The sequence below is a fragment of the Mus caroli genome, chromosome 12 (genome assembly GCF_900094665.2).
Source record: "Mus caroli chromosome 12, CAROLI_EIJ_v1.1, whole genome shotgun sequence".
NCBI classification, from domain to species: Eukaryota; Metazoa; Chordata; class Mammalia; order Rodentia; family Muridae; genus Mus; species Mus caroli.
The window spans coordinates 1,830,353-1,847,036 of record NC_034581.1 but is presented as its reverse complement, the minus strand read 5'-3'; the positions used below and the strand labels follow the sequence as shown (position 1 = coordinate 1,847,036).

Below are 16,684 nucleotides of genomic sequence, written 5' to 3'. Positions count from 1 at the left end.
AAACTTTAATTCAGGCTGAAGGCTTAAACTTGTTCAAAAAGGTTTTAAAAATTACTTGAAAGACACTAAAGAACTCACATCTGTGATCGCAGCATTGGAAGGCTCAGGCAGGAAGGATTACCACAAGTGTGGGCAAGCCTGACTAAGTACACAGTGAGTTATAGGCAGATAAGCTACGAAGTCCACTGTGCCTTTCTTCAGAGACTAAGAGAAAAGGAGAAGGAGGGAAAAGGACGAAGAGCGGTGCCTTTGTGTGTGCAGATTACTTGCTGACTTAGTTTAAAGTCACACTTGCGCTACAACACAGACAGTGAAAAGATAATGGTCAGTAGAAAAACAGTAAAATTCAAATTACAAAAGTGGAAACTAGTGCTCTGCTAAGAATCAAAATGTTATTTAATTACTGAGCAATTTCTAATTCAAAATCTCTTTAGTAGCTTTGGAGTTTCTAAACCTTCATCTAAAATTTAATCACAAGTTAATGTGCCATGGGAGGTGGTAAATATTTCTTTTTTTTTTTTTTTTTTTTTAAAATTTTTTTTTTTTTTTTTTTTTTTTTTAAGATTTATTTATTTATTTTTTACATGTAATACACTGTAGCTGTCTTCAGACGCACCAGAAGAGGGCATCAGATCTCATTACGGGTGGTTGTGAGCCACCGTGTGGTTGCTGGGATTTGAACTTCGGACCTTCAGAAGAGCAGTAGGGTGCTCTTACCCACTGAGCCATCTCACCAGCCCGGTAAATATTTCTTAACTGTCCATTTTAGTTCAAGTAAAAAGCAATAAAACTAGGGACAATGAGTTGACTTCTAAAGGTAATAATCCTTCCCTACCTCCACAAAAAAAAAAAAAAAAGGAACATTATTTCCCATAGAGAAATTAGCATATGGCAGCCTCCTTCTTCAGGAAAGTAAACATTAAGTGAGATCCACAACATAATTAATACCACACACCAGACAACAAGACACAATAGATGCTTTTCTGAATTGTGTGCAAACAAAGAAAAATGCCTTAAGAATATAAACAGCAGCAAAGTATACTGTGTTCTCAAAATGTAAGGCAGAAAAGCCATTCTAGCTTACTCACGTTGTAAAGTGGAGATAAGGTTTAGTGACAGCAGCAGCTGGCAATGACTTCTTTGGTGATCCCGAGTGACAACTCATCTCGAAAATTGATAAAGCATTCTCATCTTCACTATCATCTAAAATCAGACTTTCTACATCTGTCAGAAGAAAAGCACAAGAATTATGAGTCTCGTAAACTTATATAATAACAAAAGAAAATGGGCAAAAAGTCAAGTGACATCAACTAATGCTCGACCTGGACAGACACTCGACCTGGACAGACACACAGACTAACCAGGCACAATGATGACATGACACTGTGTTGTTTTTCTAACTTATAAACATAAGACGCATGACTCTAGCACATTTATAAGTTATTGACACCTACTATGAACTGTAATTTGGGACACTGCTGAGTAAGTCTCAGAAAGACATGGTGCCCTCATAAAATATACCCTGTGAGTTCAATTTGAACAAAATCAGCCCATTTCACATCCCATTCAGGTACTAAGGCAGCTGAACAAAAAGCCAGTTCTTACAAGAACAACAATAAGCAAACTGGAAAAAAACCAAAAACACTGACCTGTTCTTTTTAAATGACCTCACGTTTCAATGAAAAATGTGCCTAATTAACATTAGAGCAGGAGGGCAAACTTTTATTCCAGCACTTGGGAAACAGACAGGTAAATCTCTGTCAGTTCAAGGCCAGATTGATCTGTATATGAGGTTCCAGGACACCTAAGACTACCAAGTGAAATACTTTCTTTAAAAATTAATTAGGTTTTTTTAAAAGATTTATTTATTTTATGTATGAGTACACTGTTGCTGTCTTCAGACACTCCAGAAGAGAGCATCAGATCCCATTATAGATGGTTGTGAGCCATCATGTGGTTGCTGGGAATTGAACTGCGGAGCTCTCGAAGAGAGCCAGTGCTCTTAACTGCTGAGCCATCTTTGCAGCCCTAGATAATTAACTTTTAAAAGGGAAAAAGAAAAATGAAAAGTTGGGTGAGCAGGAGAGAAGGCTCAGCAGTTATGAGCATGTGGTGCTCTTCTGGAGGCCAAGAGTTGCTAGCACCCATTTGTCTGATAACCACCTGTATTCTAGCACCAGAGTATCCCATGTGTAGCATATACTAACATAGACACCAGCACCGACATCAAGCAGCTCACAACTGCCTGGAACTGGAGCTCCATCAAGATCCAACACCTTGGCCTCTGCAGGCACCTTCCTTCAAGTATACATACCCACATATAAATACATATTTAAAAATAAAGTAAGTCGTTAACAAACAAGCAAACAAAAAACAGAATTAGATAGTCAACTCAGAGTGAAAGTGCACCCATTCAAGTAGCATTAGTTCTTCTATGGGCCAGGCTATTATTACTCAGTGAATTAACTGTAACTACAATTTCCACTGAGAACACAATACTTTTCCAGAACTTAAGTATTAACACATTTCACATATATGTCTATTAAAATGCCAATTCAGTGTAATATGTGTAGCAGATAAAGAACTGATATTGACAGAAATCAACTCTGGTCACACACAGTGCAACACACCTGTGACATCAGCTACTCAGAAGACTGGAACATTGTAAGACCCTATATCAAGGTTCCAAAGAAGGAAGGAGAAGGGAAGTAAGGCAGGGAGGAGGAGACGGGAGGGGAGAGGAGACTGGGTAAGGCGAGGGAAAAGAAGAAGAAAATAGGAAAGAAAAGAGAGAAGGAAGGAGGGAGAAGGGGAAGAAATATATCACATATTTCTAAAACAAAAGAATCGGATGCTGTATAAAGATAAGATGCAGGGCTAGGGAGATGGCTCGGTGGTTAAAGTGCATACCATGAGTCCAGATCTCCAGAACCCACATAGATACCACGTTAAGTGTGGCAGCCCTCCTACAATCTCAGTCTTGAAAAGCAGAAACAAAACTCACAGAGCAAGCTGGCTAGCAGGGCTAGACGACAGCTCTCGTCTGACTGGGACTCAGTCAGGGAAACAGGCGAGGTACAAGGAAGGATGGTTGCTGACATCAGCTCCATGCTCCCAAAGTACACTCACCAATATGCATGTGCACCCCCACACAGAACATATACACGGCTAACAAACACACAAAAGTCAAAGAGAAGAAAATGAGGAGCCACAGAATGAGTCAAGTATGAAGAGTTACAGTGGCCTTTAAAAGCTAGATATTTAGTCAAACTAAAGAGTCTTACATTTATTTGGGAAATAACAGAAAATCTTTTAGGTGATAATGTCACAAACAAGAAAAGAATACAGGTCTATGGAAAAAATATTAACAAATAAAACAAACTGGAAAATACATATAAAGACAAGAATTTACAACTTGAATAAAATGTAGTTGTTATGCCACTAATACATGCAACTTAGTTTTGTTGCCTGAAGTAAAGTATACTTTGCAATTACAAAAATAAAAGTATATGAAAAAGAGAACAATGCCATAAAATGGAAACTCTCAAATGAAGAAAAAGAATATCAAAAATCTCTCACAACAGGTAATTCTTCATTTTACATCCTGATCACAGCACCCCTCCCATGGCCCCTCCCCACTGTGCCATCCTCTTCCTATCTGAAAAGAGGGAAGTCCCACCTGGATACTAACCACCCTAACACATCAAGTCCCTGCAGAACTAAGCCCATCCTCTCCCACTTGAGGCCAGCCAAGACAGCCCAGTTAGAGGAGCAGGATCCACAGGCAGGCAGCAGAGTCAGGGACAGCCCCTGCTCCAGTTGCTGGAGGACCCACACAAAAAGCAAGCTGAGTGTCTGCATCACATGGATGGAGGGCCTAGGTCCAGCCCTTGTATGCTCTTTGGTTGGTGGTTCAATCTCTGGACCCCGAGGGTCCAGCAGTTGACTCCGTTGGTCTTTTTGGGGAGTCCCTGCATTGTCTAAAGGAGCAAATCATTTTGTTTTTTGGTTTTTATTGAAAGTTTTAGGTAAAGATATTTATATGTGTGTTCCCAGTTATAAAAATCATAGATAAGCTAGGGTGATGACTCCTATCTGTAATAGTGTACTCAGGAGAGTAAGACAGGAGGATTGTTATAAGTTTAAATATCGCCCAGTGCTATATAGTGATTTCCAGAGTGAAACTGTCTCAGAAGAGAAAGACAAAGAACGTCCCTATCACAGATAAAAACACACATGAATCACAGCAGAGCCCGATTCACAGATATGCTCAGGAATAGTTGCCCACACCCTACCTGTCAAAAAAACCTTAAGGAACAAAGAGTTCTATGTAAAGTTTTCCTTTAAAGAAAATTAGCCTTTGAAAAAAATATATTTATAATGACAGTCAAATTGAATAATATTCATGATTCACTGAATATATTCATTTGATAGTCATTAAATAACATCAATGAATTTTAATGTTGCTATAATTCTCTGAACATTTTTCTACTTGTTATAAGCTACACACTAAGTAAACAGGGTATTAAGATAAAATTTAAATAATCAAAGCACACTATCTCATGCCAGGCACATAGCTTTAATCCCAGGTAGAGACAGAAGCAGACAAAATGCCCAGGCCAGCTAGGAATACACAGTGAAACCCTGTGTTAAACTAACAAAAAAATAAAACCCTCACTACTTCACCTTCGAACTTAATGCGTCTTATTTGATTTCAACATAAACCTAAACTTTTTTGTGGGGTTGGAGGAGATGAGACAAGGTTTCGTGTTGTCCTGCTGACCTAGCCCTCAAAAGATGACCTGAAACTTCGGAACTTGCTTCTTCTGCCTCTCCAGTGGTACAGGCATGCACCATCATGTCCAGCCGACATCAGCTGAATCAGGACCTCAGGCAAGGTAGACAAGCATGCCTCACACTAACTTATATCTCCAGCAGAATTTTTTTTTCCTCATGAAAATGTGATTTTTAGGATGATGTTCTGATTTCATCTCAGGTCCAAAATACAGGCCCAGGGCTTAATGAAATCTATAACTATGGACAATTAGGCTGGAGGTTACTCCCTTACCAACAGCTCATTTTCATTTTAATCGGCACAAATGAAGAGTGCTCTGTCAACATCATCAAAATGAGCTGACTGTACAGAAGCGTCCGAACAAAGCACGGCCAGGGCAGGCAGGCAGGCTCCCTGGGTTTGAGTCGGCCTCAAATCTTACTGAGTGACCTTGCATAACCAAAGTGCTCAATCTCCTCATAACTCATAGAACTTTGATATAGATTAATGAATTATAAATTATGCGCTTTATAATAAATAAGCAATTATTACTATAGTCTACTTTCTAACATCCTCCATATTAAGAGTGAATAAACATTCACCAGGCAACACCATTTATAGATAACATGTGAGTTCTGAAATATTCAGTGATGAGTGAAATAAAGTGCTAATTAATCTTTTTTTTTAAAGATTTATTTATTTATTATTATATGTAAGTACACTGTAGCTGTCTTCAGAGACACCAGAAGAGGGCGTCAGATCTCATTACGGATGGTTGTGAGCCACCATGTGGTTGCTGGGATTTGAACTCTGGACCTTCGGAAGAGCAGTCGGGTGCTCTTACCCACTGAGCCATCTTGCCAGCCCCGTGCTAATTAATCTAATGAAGAAATTTTTTTCTTATTTTCACAATACAAAAAAGTAGTTTACAGTACCTTCTTTCTTGTCACTCTGGCTAATTTCTGCATGAGGAAATATTTTTTGCAGGACTGCTAAGATGTTGTTGAAACTTCTTTCTAGCAATGGCCTTATAATGGGGGACAGCGCCTGTCCTGAAGACATCACAGCACGTTGGGAAGCAGGCACGATGTTCTGCATGGCATGGTAGAAGTCTTGGGCGCTGAGCACTATTGAGGCGACATCCAGCTGCAGCTTGTGGCTGCTGGCATAGATCTGAGGGTAGCGCCTCCGCAGGGCAGTCAGGGCGGCTTCTGTACACAGGGCCTTGATGTCAGCTCCACAGTAGCCTAATGCACAAAATGAGAAAAGGAACAAAATTAATTCTTCCAAAGATCACTATGGTTTGATAATACATACATTTCTATCTAAAATAATCAATAATCATTGGCAAAATTGAAATGAATCCTTTAAAATCACCTAACAAAACTGACTAAAAATGTTCTAAGTATTTTAAATTATTAAAAACATAAGCTAATAACATTAACACAAAAAGTCCTGTATTGTGTGTCAAAAACCACTGACTGCAATGTACAGCTTTCTTCAGGGCAAGTTTTCAAAGAATTACTGCTACATTTCAATCTTTCATAACCAATCTTAATCTAGACTTTATCCTCATACTATACCACTATGCAACATTCTTCATCTTTCTTTGATTTTATTTTGAGACCAAATCTCACTAACTTGCCCAGGCCTCCTGCCCCGGCCTGGTAAGTACCTATGATTATAGGTGTGTGTCAGTCACCTCTTCTGGCTTATTTTTCTATTATTACTAACTTCCTAAATACATATGAAAACGTGAAACAAAGGTATATATAAGGAGAATCTTCAAAAACTTATAATTTACCATCAGACCTGAGCATAGCACAATAGTCATTAACAAGTTAAAAAGCACTGTAACTTAATGTTGTAATTCTCCCAACAGCTCCAAAGCCATTAAAAAAAAAAAAAATTAAGATTAAAAAAAAAACTTTCTATTGTTTCCCACATTGACTTTCATTATATACCTATTTACTTCTACAAAACATACATTTAAAAAAATTATCTGCTAGAAACTCATGTCACAAAAGGGAAAAACAAACAAAAAACCTTCAGATTAGCCAAAGACTGTGTTTTACTATCAGCAACTAAATTAAACTTCACTTGGACATCGTTATCAGTTGCACCAGCAGGGGGAGCCATTTGAACAAGTCATAGAACATTATGCCCTCAACTCAGGGATCGCTATTGAATTGTCTTCCTCTTTATACTTCACGTTGCCTTTATGACGCTTATAAATACCAAAATAAAAATGATTACAAAAGAAAAAATGACTCATGAGTTTATAATCTGAGAATTTGCCTTAAAAACTATAAACAGATTAAAGAAATATTATAACAATCTAACTTCCAAATAATTCTTCAGAATAATTATGTTTATCATTAGTCTTATATTTTATACTTCTCCATTAATAAATTTTTAAATACATTTTTCTTTGGCATACAGTTGTTATATTATTTCAACAAAATGAGTACAGAACACTTGTATAACATTATAAAGTGGAAAAAAACCACAAGAACATGAATTTTGTAAAAAACAAAAATAAACTACCATCATCAAATAAGAACCACATTTATATTCCTGGTAAATATCTGCACAGTGAATGAACACACAGTGGTCCTCTTTACAACAGCTGCTCAAGTTAACAAGAAAAGCTCAGAGGCCTATGAGATACAACAGCAACTACAGGAGTATTCACAAATTCTCCAGGAACATAAGGCACTATATTTGCCATAGTAACATGTTAATTATATACAATGGCAATATGCTACTCATTCTTTCCTAATTGAGTCCACAAGATTGAATTTATTAACAATAACAGGTTCCATGTTCTAAAGTAAATTTCCAGTGGGTAATCACAATTAATAGAAAAAAAAAAAGCAGACAATATTTTCTTTATCTGCTTGTGCGAAATTAACTGGCCTGTATCTATGATTCTCAATTTTAAAAACTCATCAGAATGAATGCAACTTCCAGGCTCCACAACAGTGAGTCACTCTCTGAGAGTTTAAATTTTTAAGTATGTATTTTGAGAAAAATTTAGAAATTCCTCTGATGCACAAAAAAGTTGAGAACCATTCATTGGCTTCTATATGCTTCACTGGATTCAGACACTGAATACAGTGCATCAGAACCACAATGCTCTGGGTCAACACTGGCCCTCCCTCGGGGGGCTCTTGTCCTGCTGTGAGTGACAGCACACCTTGTACTCTCACAGTGTTCTAGGTTAGCAAACAGAGGTTACTGACAGAAGAAACAACCTTAAAAGTTAAACGTTTACGTTGTTTTTTTAAAGCATCCGTTTTCAAAACCCACATTTACCATTGCTAAACAATGCTCTACTGGACACCAACAGACTGAAGAAACTTGGTTCTTTCATGTTACTATTAGGTTATAATTTTGTTTGTTTGTTTGTTTGGTTGGTTGGTTGTTTTTTCGAGACAGGGTTTCTCTGTGTAGCCCTGGCTGTCCTGTAACTCACTCTGTAGACCAGGGCCCCCAATGGAGGAGCTAGAGAAAGTACCCAAGGAACTGAAGGGGTCTGCAACCCTATAGGTGGAACAACAACTCAGAAATCCGCCTGCCTCTGCCTCCCAAGTACTGGGATTAAAGGCATGCACCACCACCGCCCGGCTAAGTTATAAGTTTTCTAAAGATTGAAAATATAACTATAAAGGGTTAGGTTAGAAAAAAGGATCAAAATTTTTATGAGGATTTCTTTAAAAATTTGCAAACAAAATGAAAGCCCCAAATACAGATATTTCATAAACATGTTTTCATTGTTTTGAGCCTCTCACTGATAATAAACAGAAAATATTAGATAATCCATTTTATTAATTGTAAGCTATTTTTTGTATAAATGTTGACACCAGCTTTTTATGAAATTTCTTTAGTACTTAAAAAGAATACCTGATATGCATGCAAAAACCTCCAAGGTATTTCAAGGTCAAAGTCCATAGCCTATAAAAGGCCAACTATCCTTGCAGATATTCACCAAGACTGCATAATCTCTTGTTAGGCATAAATCTCACTGAACTGAAACCATACATGTTAAAACATATTTGGGGTATATAGTAATATTCAAAATAAATGTAAAATAGTCGTTCCAATAGAACAGTAGTTCTATTCCTACTTGAAGATCTGCATTTGACTATTCTTAACATGAACTGGTTCTTAAATGAAATCAATGCCATACCTGAACACACAACCATTGAATTTCAATGGAATTTTATTTAACTCTCCAAAAAGCCAATGGTATATAAACATATCTCATACATACTGCCACCCCACGAAAAGAGGAAGAGCAAGAGAAGTTTCAGTCCAGTAAGAAATTACATTGTAAATGTCTTTTAAAGACCAACTGCAAGCTAAAGTCACTTGGAAAAGTGCAGAATACTGACTGACCTTTTGAAACACCTATGAAAACTGAAACTCAAATATTAAGATAAAGAATTAAACTGCAGTGTGTAACGTTTCAGATGAAAGGCAGGGTAATAGAAAGTTATTTTAGAATAGCTAGGGATTTCTCACTTCTTGAAGACAACTATAAACTTCAACTAAGGCTCATCCTGTGACAGATTCACAGAAAAATCTACAAAAGCTGCCAGTCTGATCTGAACTCTAATACCATAATATGATAAATAAAGGGGAGAGGGATCAAAAAGGAAAGACTGGGTTCTGTTTTGTTTTGTTTTGTTTTGTTTCGTTTTAACCAAGTACCACCCTCTCCCATAAAGCAGCACAAGGCTTTGCAAAGATCAAGCCGATGTACATGAAATGGGTCTGGCGCATGCTCTCTTATACCAGGCAAAGCTTAAATTGGGGCAGTGCTGGAGAGATTTACGTTTTCTCCTCACCAGAAGATGTCGAGGTCTTTGTGGTTCAAAAGCTGAGGGATGCTGCTTCGGAGATGGAAGTCCCTGTGGATGAAGAGGATAATTCGGATGTAGCTAACTGAATGGACTAATGTTCTATTTAAGTTTTAATTTTTTTGATAGTGGATCACAATGAAATTTTTTTTAACTAAGTTGATCTTTTTGGTTTTCGTAACTTTGAAGTCTTCCCAAGTAGATATCATTAATGGATTTATTTGAGGGATTTCTTCATAATGCTTAAAATATTCATGGAGATAGGTAGTTTTTTATTTGTTTTTTATATTTTGCAGAGTATGGAAAAAAAAAAAAAAACATGAAATGGGTTTAGTGCATGCTCTCTTGCCAGGAAGAAGAAAGAAGGAGGGAACTTTCCTTTGTGTACGTTCAGTTACTACTAACCTCCTATTTCAGGCCTAATTAGAAGAGAGAAAGCCTCGAATTCCATCTCCTGTGGTTATCAGTGCTCTCATCCTCTTAGAACATCAATGGTTATTTATTCTGTGCGTGACATTTTTCTACTGTGATGTATTTAAATTAAGTTGAAAAGTTTTATATTTGAGGCAATACTGGCAAATACCAGTAAGGATTTTCTTTGCTGGTCCCTCCCACCCAGCTCTCTCTAGACTGCGGGAACAGAGCAGAGCCCCACAGCTCTGTCCAGGAAGCATGGGAGGCTGCAGTGCTCATTCACATGGACCTTTTCTCTTATGCTTGTCTTTCCTAGCAAAATTTCTGAGAAGGGATAATTCCTAAAAGGAGACACTGTAGTAATATGAAGGATGTTCAGCATTCAATGAAACCCATGTTACTTCTAAGCTTTGTTCATCAAACACCTGACATAATGAGAATTCCATCCGTGAAACTTTAAGTGAAACGATTTTATAACTTTTAAATATGAATTCAGAGCCATCTATCACACAGTTAAAGACATAAAACTGTACTCATTCACATTTCAACATAAAGGGAAAGGCACACTGAGTAGGACAAGCAGAGACAGGCAAAGAGTTCAAATAGGAGCACTCACCAACACATTTTTCTGCCAATTCTCCTAAAAATGCATCAGACAGTTTTGGGTTCCAGTCCCTGGTGTGGATCTGCAAGATGTGCTTTCTGGCCTAAGAAGAAGAGTACAGCGACATAAGACAGCACCAACTTCTCATGGGTTTGCTGTAACAAATTCTGACTGTACCCCCACACAAAGCTGTTACTGTTTTAAAAGAATTTTAAACACCTTGGCATTCACATCAACCTGTTTGTTATAAAACCTAAGATTTGGGGAGCTGGAGAGAAGGCTCAGCAGTTAAGAGCACTGGCTGCTCTTCCAGAGGTCCTGAGTTCAATTCCCAGCAACCACATGGTGGCTCACAACCATGTGATGGAATCTGATGCCCTCTTCTGGTATGTCTGAAGACAGTGACAGTGTGCTCACATACATAAAAAGAAAACTTAAAAACAAAAACCCTACGATTTTTATCTCTGCTTCATGAGTTTAGACAATTAATGTTCTAAGAGGTAAAAAGAAACTTTATTAGTGGCATTAAATAGTGAATCACTAATGTGTGACTAGAAGCTAAAACTAAATGTTACGTTCCTACATGCCTCCTTTTCTATTTTATTTATTATTAGTGGTGGGGAGGTAGGGAGAGGTATGCACACACACTACATCACAGAAAAACTCTTGGGATCATCTCTGCTCCAACTATGGAGTCTGGGGATCAAAATCATGTCATCAGAACTCCACGACAAGTGCTCTTCTCATAAGCCATCAACAGCCCTAGACTGCTTTTACAGCAATACTTTTTGAACATTGCCTCCAATTTCTTCTAATGAAATTTATGCAACCACAGTGAGAATCACTGGTAACTTAAATGTGTTGCTAAATACAATGTCTGAATTCTTTTCTCTTCTCATTAGCAACAAGTGCAAATTGATCACATCATGGTCTATTCATTTGGCTTCAAGAACATCTATCTATTCTTATATTCCTCACCCACTGCCTATTCTGTAGGACAGAAGATGAGGTAGCTCATTTAGTCTCATGGCCTTAAATACTATGAAAGAACAGAAGTCAGCATAGATCTCTTCCAGAAGCCAGGCCGAAGAACACTGGCAATGTCTCTCTGAACAAAACATATCCCCATGAACTGGTAGGGCCGCAACCCTGGGCTTAGCCTGGTGTTGGAAATCACAAACTGATAATTCTCTGTATCAAAACAGAATGTACCCACTTTGGCCATATCTCCTACAACTAAATTGACCTCTGGGCCCTGAACTGTTCTGGTAGCTGCACCTGAGCAATGAAAGTGAGACTATATCCCAAGGCTCAGGGAACATCACAGAAGGGGCAGACAGGATGGGAGAGTGAGAAGGGTGAGTGTTGTAGAATGCTACATCCTGATATGGTGAGGCTACTGAATTCAAGAAGTCACAGCAGCTGTCATTACTGGCACAAGAAAGGCAAAGAATAAAAGAGGGCTGCAGAAAGCCCCACACCTGACTGAGGAGCTATTGGGGGTGTGGACACTGGTAGGTTGCCCATGTTTCAGTGAATGACCCCAAACCCATTTATTATGTGAGTATGGGCAGCACTAAGTAGACCAATGAGAGAGTGTTTTAAAGGGGTGGGGAGAACGCGAAGTAGAAAAGAAAGGGATGCTACTGAGGGGGATCCAGGACAATCTGAAGGAAGAAAACTGTGGGTGGATATGATCAAACATATTACATACAATTATGAAATTATCAAAGAATAAATTTAAAATATTTGTAAAAGAGCAAGAGAGGCTATATAGGTAGCATTTTGAAGCCTTTCAATTCGTGTGTGGATCCAAATCTAAGTCAATGGCAAGTAGTTATGCTGACAGATAGCAAACTGAGGCATCAAAATATCCTACAAAGGGCAAGTCTGGCTGGCACTCCTAATCACTACATCTGCTCTACATATGTAAACCAGGCATCTCACAGACAACAATATGCATGCCTAGTGTATCCTCTCTAATATGAGCTCTCCATGGAAATTTAAGAAATAAATTAACACAAAAACATAATTACAACTATGAAGGAAAGAACTTTTTACAATTTACAAGAAGCTATTTTGTATAACAAATAACCATATGTTATTCTGTCTTTAGGGGACATTTTTTAAATACCTCAACATAATGAATAATATTTACTGCTTTTAACTAACTAGACTTCATATGTTAACTATGAAACTTTAGTACCGGATATTTATGAACATAGTTTTAGGGAGGGTGGCTGGAGAGCTGGCTCAGCCCTGGATGCTCCATCTGTAACTTCAATTTTTGGGGATCCAGTAACCTCTTCTGGCCTCCGCAAGAACCAGGCATGCACTCAGTACATTTACATACATGCAGGCAAAATACTCATACTAATAAAATAAAAATGAATGTTTTTAAAAGTTTATTGGGGAAAATACCTAGTTTGGTCAACTAGAGACATACAACAAGTAAACGTGATAACTGAGTCAATGAGGGTATGGGTGTCAAATAGGCATCTGCATAAACCCAACCAGGAAGTTCCCTTTCCCTAAGATTCTTGAGCACTGTGATAACTGCTAGTAGAACAAGAATGAACTGTTCAATAATTATCTATCGATAGTTTGCTGCTGTTATTCCAGTTGTTCTGAGATACCATGAAACCCAAGCTGGCCACAAACTTAGAATTCTCATGCTTCAGTCCCAAAGTGCTAGGAGTATAGGCAAGCATTAACAAGGAGTGCTACACAAGAATTTAAGTATTAACTAAGATATCCCATAAGCAAAAATTGTGAAAATACAACCTTCAAAGCTTCTGCTGCTGAACTTTGGGGGCAGGTTACTGGGGCCTGCTGGGAACAGAACTTCTAAAAGGCAACTATGTCTGCAAGGCTGTATGTAGTGCAAGGCCATTTTTGCTGGCTATAAGCGAGGTCTCTGGAACCAAAGAAAGCACACAGCTCTTCTTAAAATTGAAGATGTTTATAGTCAGGACGAAACTGAATTCTACTTGGGCAAGAAATATGTTGATGTGTATAGAGAGAAAAAAACCAAAAACAAACAAACAAACAAAAACAAAAACCAAAAAACCCAATACAGTGACTTCCTGGACAAACCAAACAAACTCAAAGTAATTTAGGGAAAGGTAAATTAGGCCTAGGAAGCAGTAGCATGGCTAGTGCCAAATTCCAATGCGTCCTTCCTGCAAAGACATTGGCACAGAATCATGAGATGCTGTAGCCTCTACTGGAATGTAAAGAAAGCAAAGTGTGGCAAGGGGTATCACCTTCAAAGTATATGCTTTGTAACTGAGTTGTGTGTGTGTGTGTGTGTGTGTGTGTGTGTGTGTGTATACATGTTCATGTGTGTATACATGTATATACACACACATACATACATACATATACCACACTTACACACACACACACACACACACACACACACACACACACACTTACATATATCAACAACAACAAAAACCCCTTACCCTTTGATCAGGCAGGTTGAAAAGAAATTCTCTGTCAAAACGACCAGGTCTCCTGAGTGCAGGATCAATAGAGTCAAGTCTGTTTGTAGCACCAATGACAACAATTTCACCTCTATTATCTAATCCATCCATAAGAGCAAGGAGGGTTGACACTATAGAGCTGTTTAAAAAGAAAAGGCCATGCAAAACTTAATGAAAAAAAAGTAAACATTCTTGTTAATAATAAGGCCTTAAATACCAACACAATAATTGTACCACAAATATATATTAAGGAAGCACAGAGAAAACAATACTGGAAGTGCACAGAAGGCTGGGGAGGGTTGCAGTACTCTATCTGTTAGCAGAGAGCAATCTTGGTGTTGTCCATTTGTTTCCCCGTCTAGAAATGTATGGTCTCTGCAGTTCTCCTATTTCTAGAAATGGTGTTTTTCTTAGTTTGCCAACTGTTCTCACTCCTATTCTTTATTTTTATTGCTGAAACAATTTCTGGAAAGCACAAACCATGTCAAAAATAATTTTCTGTCCCAAACACACTATTCTAGCTGTGTTTAAAATGTGAGATATTATTTATTTTAGGGAATATCTATGATTTATGTTTTCTAATTGAATGGCTGAAATTTTATGATATAGGCATCTTATCTAGAAATAATGTGAGCTAGTATCTTTAATTATAAATTTATGTTTAACCACTGGTCTCATTTAAATCTGATATGACCCACACAGGCTCATGTTTTGGATGCTTGGTCTTCTACAAATAGTACTGCTGCATTCTGATCTTATCTTTAACTTTGTAGACCATTCAGAGTTGGTTTCGTACAGAATGGGAAATCTGGGTGTAGTTTGAACTGAGGAAATACAAGTTCCTGGTATGTATCGTACCATTTATAAAAGAGTTGTGATTCTTTTCTTTTTTTTTTTTTTTTTGGTTTTACGAGACAGGGTTTCTCTGTGTAGCTCTGGTTTGGCCTCAAACTCAGAAATCTGCCTGCCTCTGCCCCTCAAGTGCTGGATTAAAGGCATTTGGCAACACTGCCCAGCCTGAGTTTCTTAAATATTTGATTTTAACACTTATGTTGGAAATCAGCTGACTATATACACATTGGTTCATTTCTAGCATCTCTTCTATTCAATTGGTCTGTGTGTTTTTCTTTAGCCATAGCAGCTTATTTGGGTTATAACACTTCAACAGTGTGTCTTGAAATTAGGTGTTATAATACTTGTAGTTTTCTAGTCTACAGGATTCCTGATGACTCGGGTGTTTGTGCTTTCATATCAATTTTAAGGCTGTCTTTATCTAGTTTTCTCAAGAATGTCAATAGTATTTGGAGGGGATTGCATTGATGTGTGACAAACATACTTTGGGGAAAATGAAGTAACCTACTTCCTCAATTACCCACCACTCCCTACTTTTGACCACCTCCCAACTTGCATGATATTAGGAGTCTATTAAGGAATTGACCTGTTGCTTAGAGGTCCCAGGGTTACTTCTTGAAAATCAATTACACCTGTCAACCAAGCTCTTAAATATGTGGGCTTGTGAGAGACAATTTAATTCAAGCCACCACCTCAACTGAATGATTTGATAAACAATTTATGTTCACCAGAGACACTGGTCTATAGGGATTTTTGTAGTTTTGTTGTTATGTTTTTGTCTGATTTTTTTATTAGGATGATGGGTTTAGAAGGCTTCCCCACCTTTCAAATTTTTGGAACAAATGGAAAAGAATTAATACAATTAATACTTTCTTCTAAAAGTCTGTTAATTCAGCAATGAAGTAACTGTTCTTAGCTTTCTCTCTATTGGATGTCTTTTTCACTAATGATGCCTTCTTATTACTTTGTTTTATGTTTGGTTTCAGTGTTACTGTTTTGAAAGGGGGTCTCATACACCCTAGACTAGCCTCAACTGCTGAGGCCGTCCTTGAATTCCTGACCCTCTGACCTCTGCCTCCTCAGTGCTAACATTAAACACATGTATCACCACTCCAGGCTCTGTAATATTGTAATATTGTTAGTTATTACTGTTCTAGCCAATTTTTCTATGCCATCAGTGTTCACTCTCAGTGGGTCAAATGTTCAAAACAATGTGCCCTTTTGGTTTACATTTTCCTGTTATCATATAGTTTTGCATAAAATTCCTAGTTATATTTTATAATAGCTATTAAATGTTTGTTGATTTGAAATTGCATTTATTTGGGAGTTTTCTCTATTTTTTTCTGATTAACTAGAGGTTTGTCAATATTATTTAAAAAAAGCTTATCCATCACAGATCACTTGATTTTTATGTTTACAGGTTTCCATTTATTTCTGTTCTGATTATTACATCTTCCTTTTACTAATTTGTGTTTGGTTTATTCTTGTTTTACTATGCCTACTAGATGCATAATTAAGTTATTTATTTGTAATTTAACTTTTATTTTGGGTTTATTGCAATAAATTGCCTTCATATATACTGCTTTTAGTATAGCGCTTAGATTCTGGTATGTTATATATCTACTATCGTTTGTTGTTGTTTTTTTTCTTTTAACCTACTCTGTTTCACTAACCTTTTGTATTTTTA

At 37.5% G+C, this 16,684-nt stretch overlaps 1 protein-coding gene across 3 annotated transcripts in view; it reads right to left on the bottom strand.

Moving 5' to 3' along the window:
* The window catches only part of Atad2b (ATPase family AAA domain containing 2B), a 132,374-nt gene that overhangs the window by 67,714 nt on the left and 47,976 nt on the right, over positions 1-16,684 (bottom strand). For all 3 annotated transcript variants that reach the window (XM_021178882.2, XM_029484503.1, XM_029484502.1), the window contains exons 14-17: positions 14,125-14,284; positions 10,670-10,760; positions 5,710-6,021; positions 1,089-1,224 (exon numbers count right to left, since the gene is read on the bottom strand). In XM_021178882.2, coding sequence (XP_021034541.1) covers positions 1,089-1,224; positions 5,710-6,021; positions 10,670-10,760; positions 14,125-14,284 — 699 coding nt within the window. The remainder of the gene's footprint in view (positions 1-1,088; positions 1,225-5,709; positions 6,022-10,669; positions 10,761-14,124; positions 14,285-16,684) is intronic.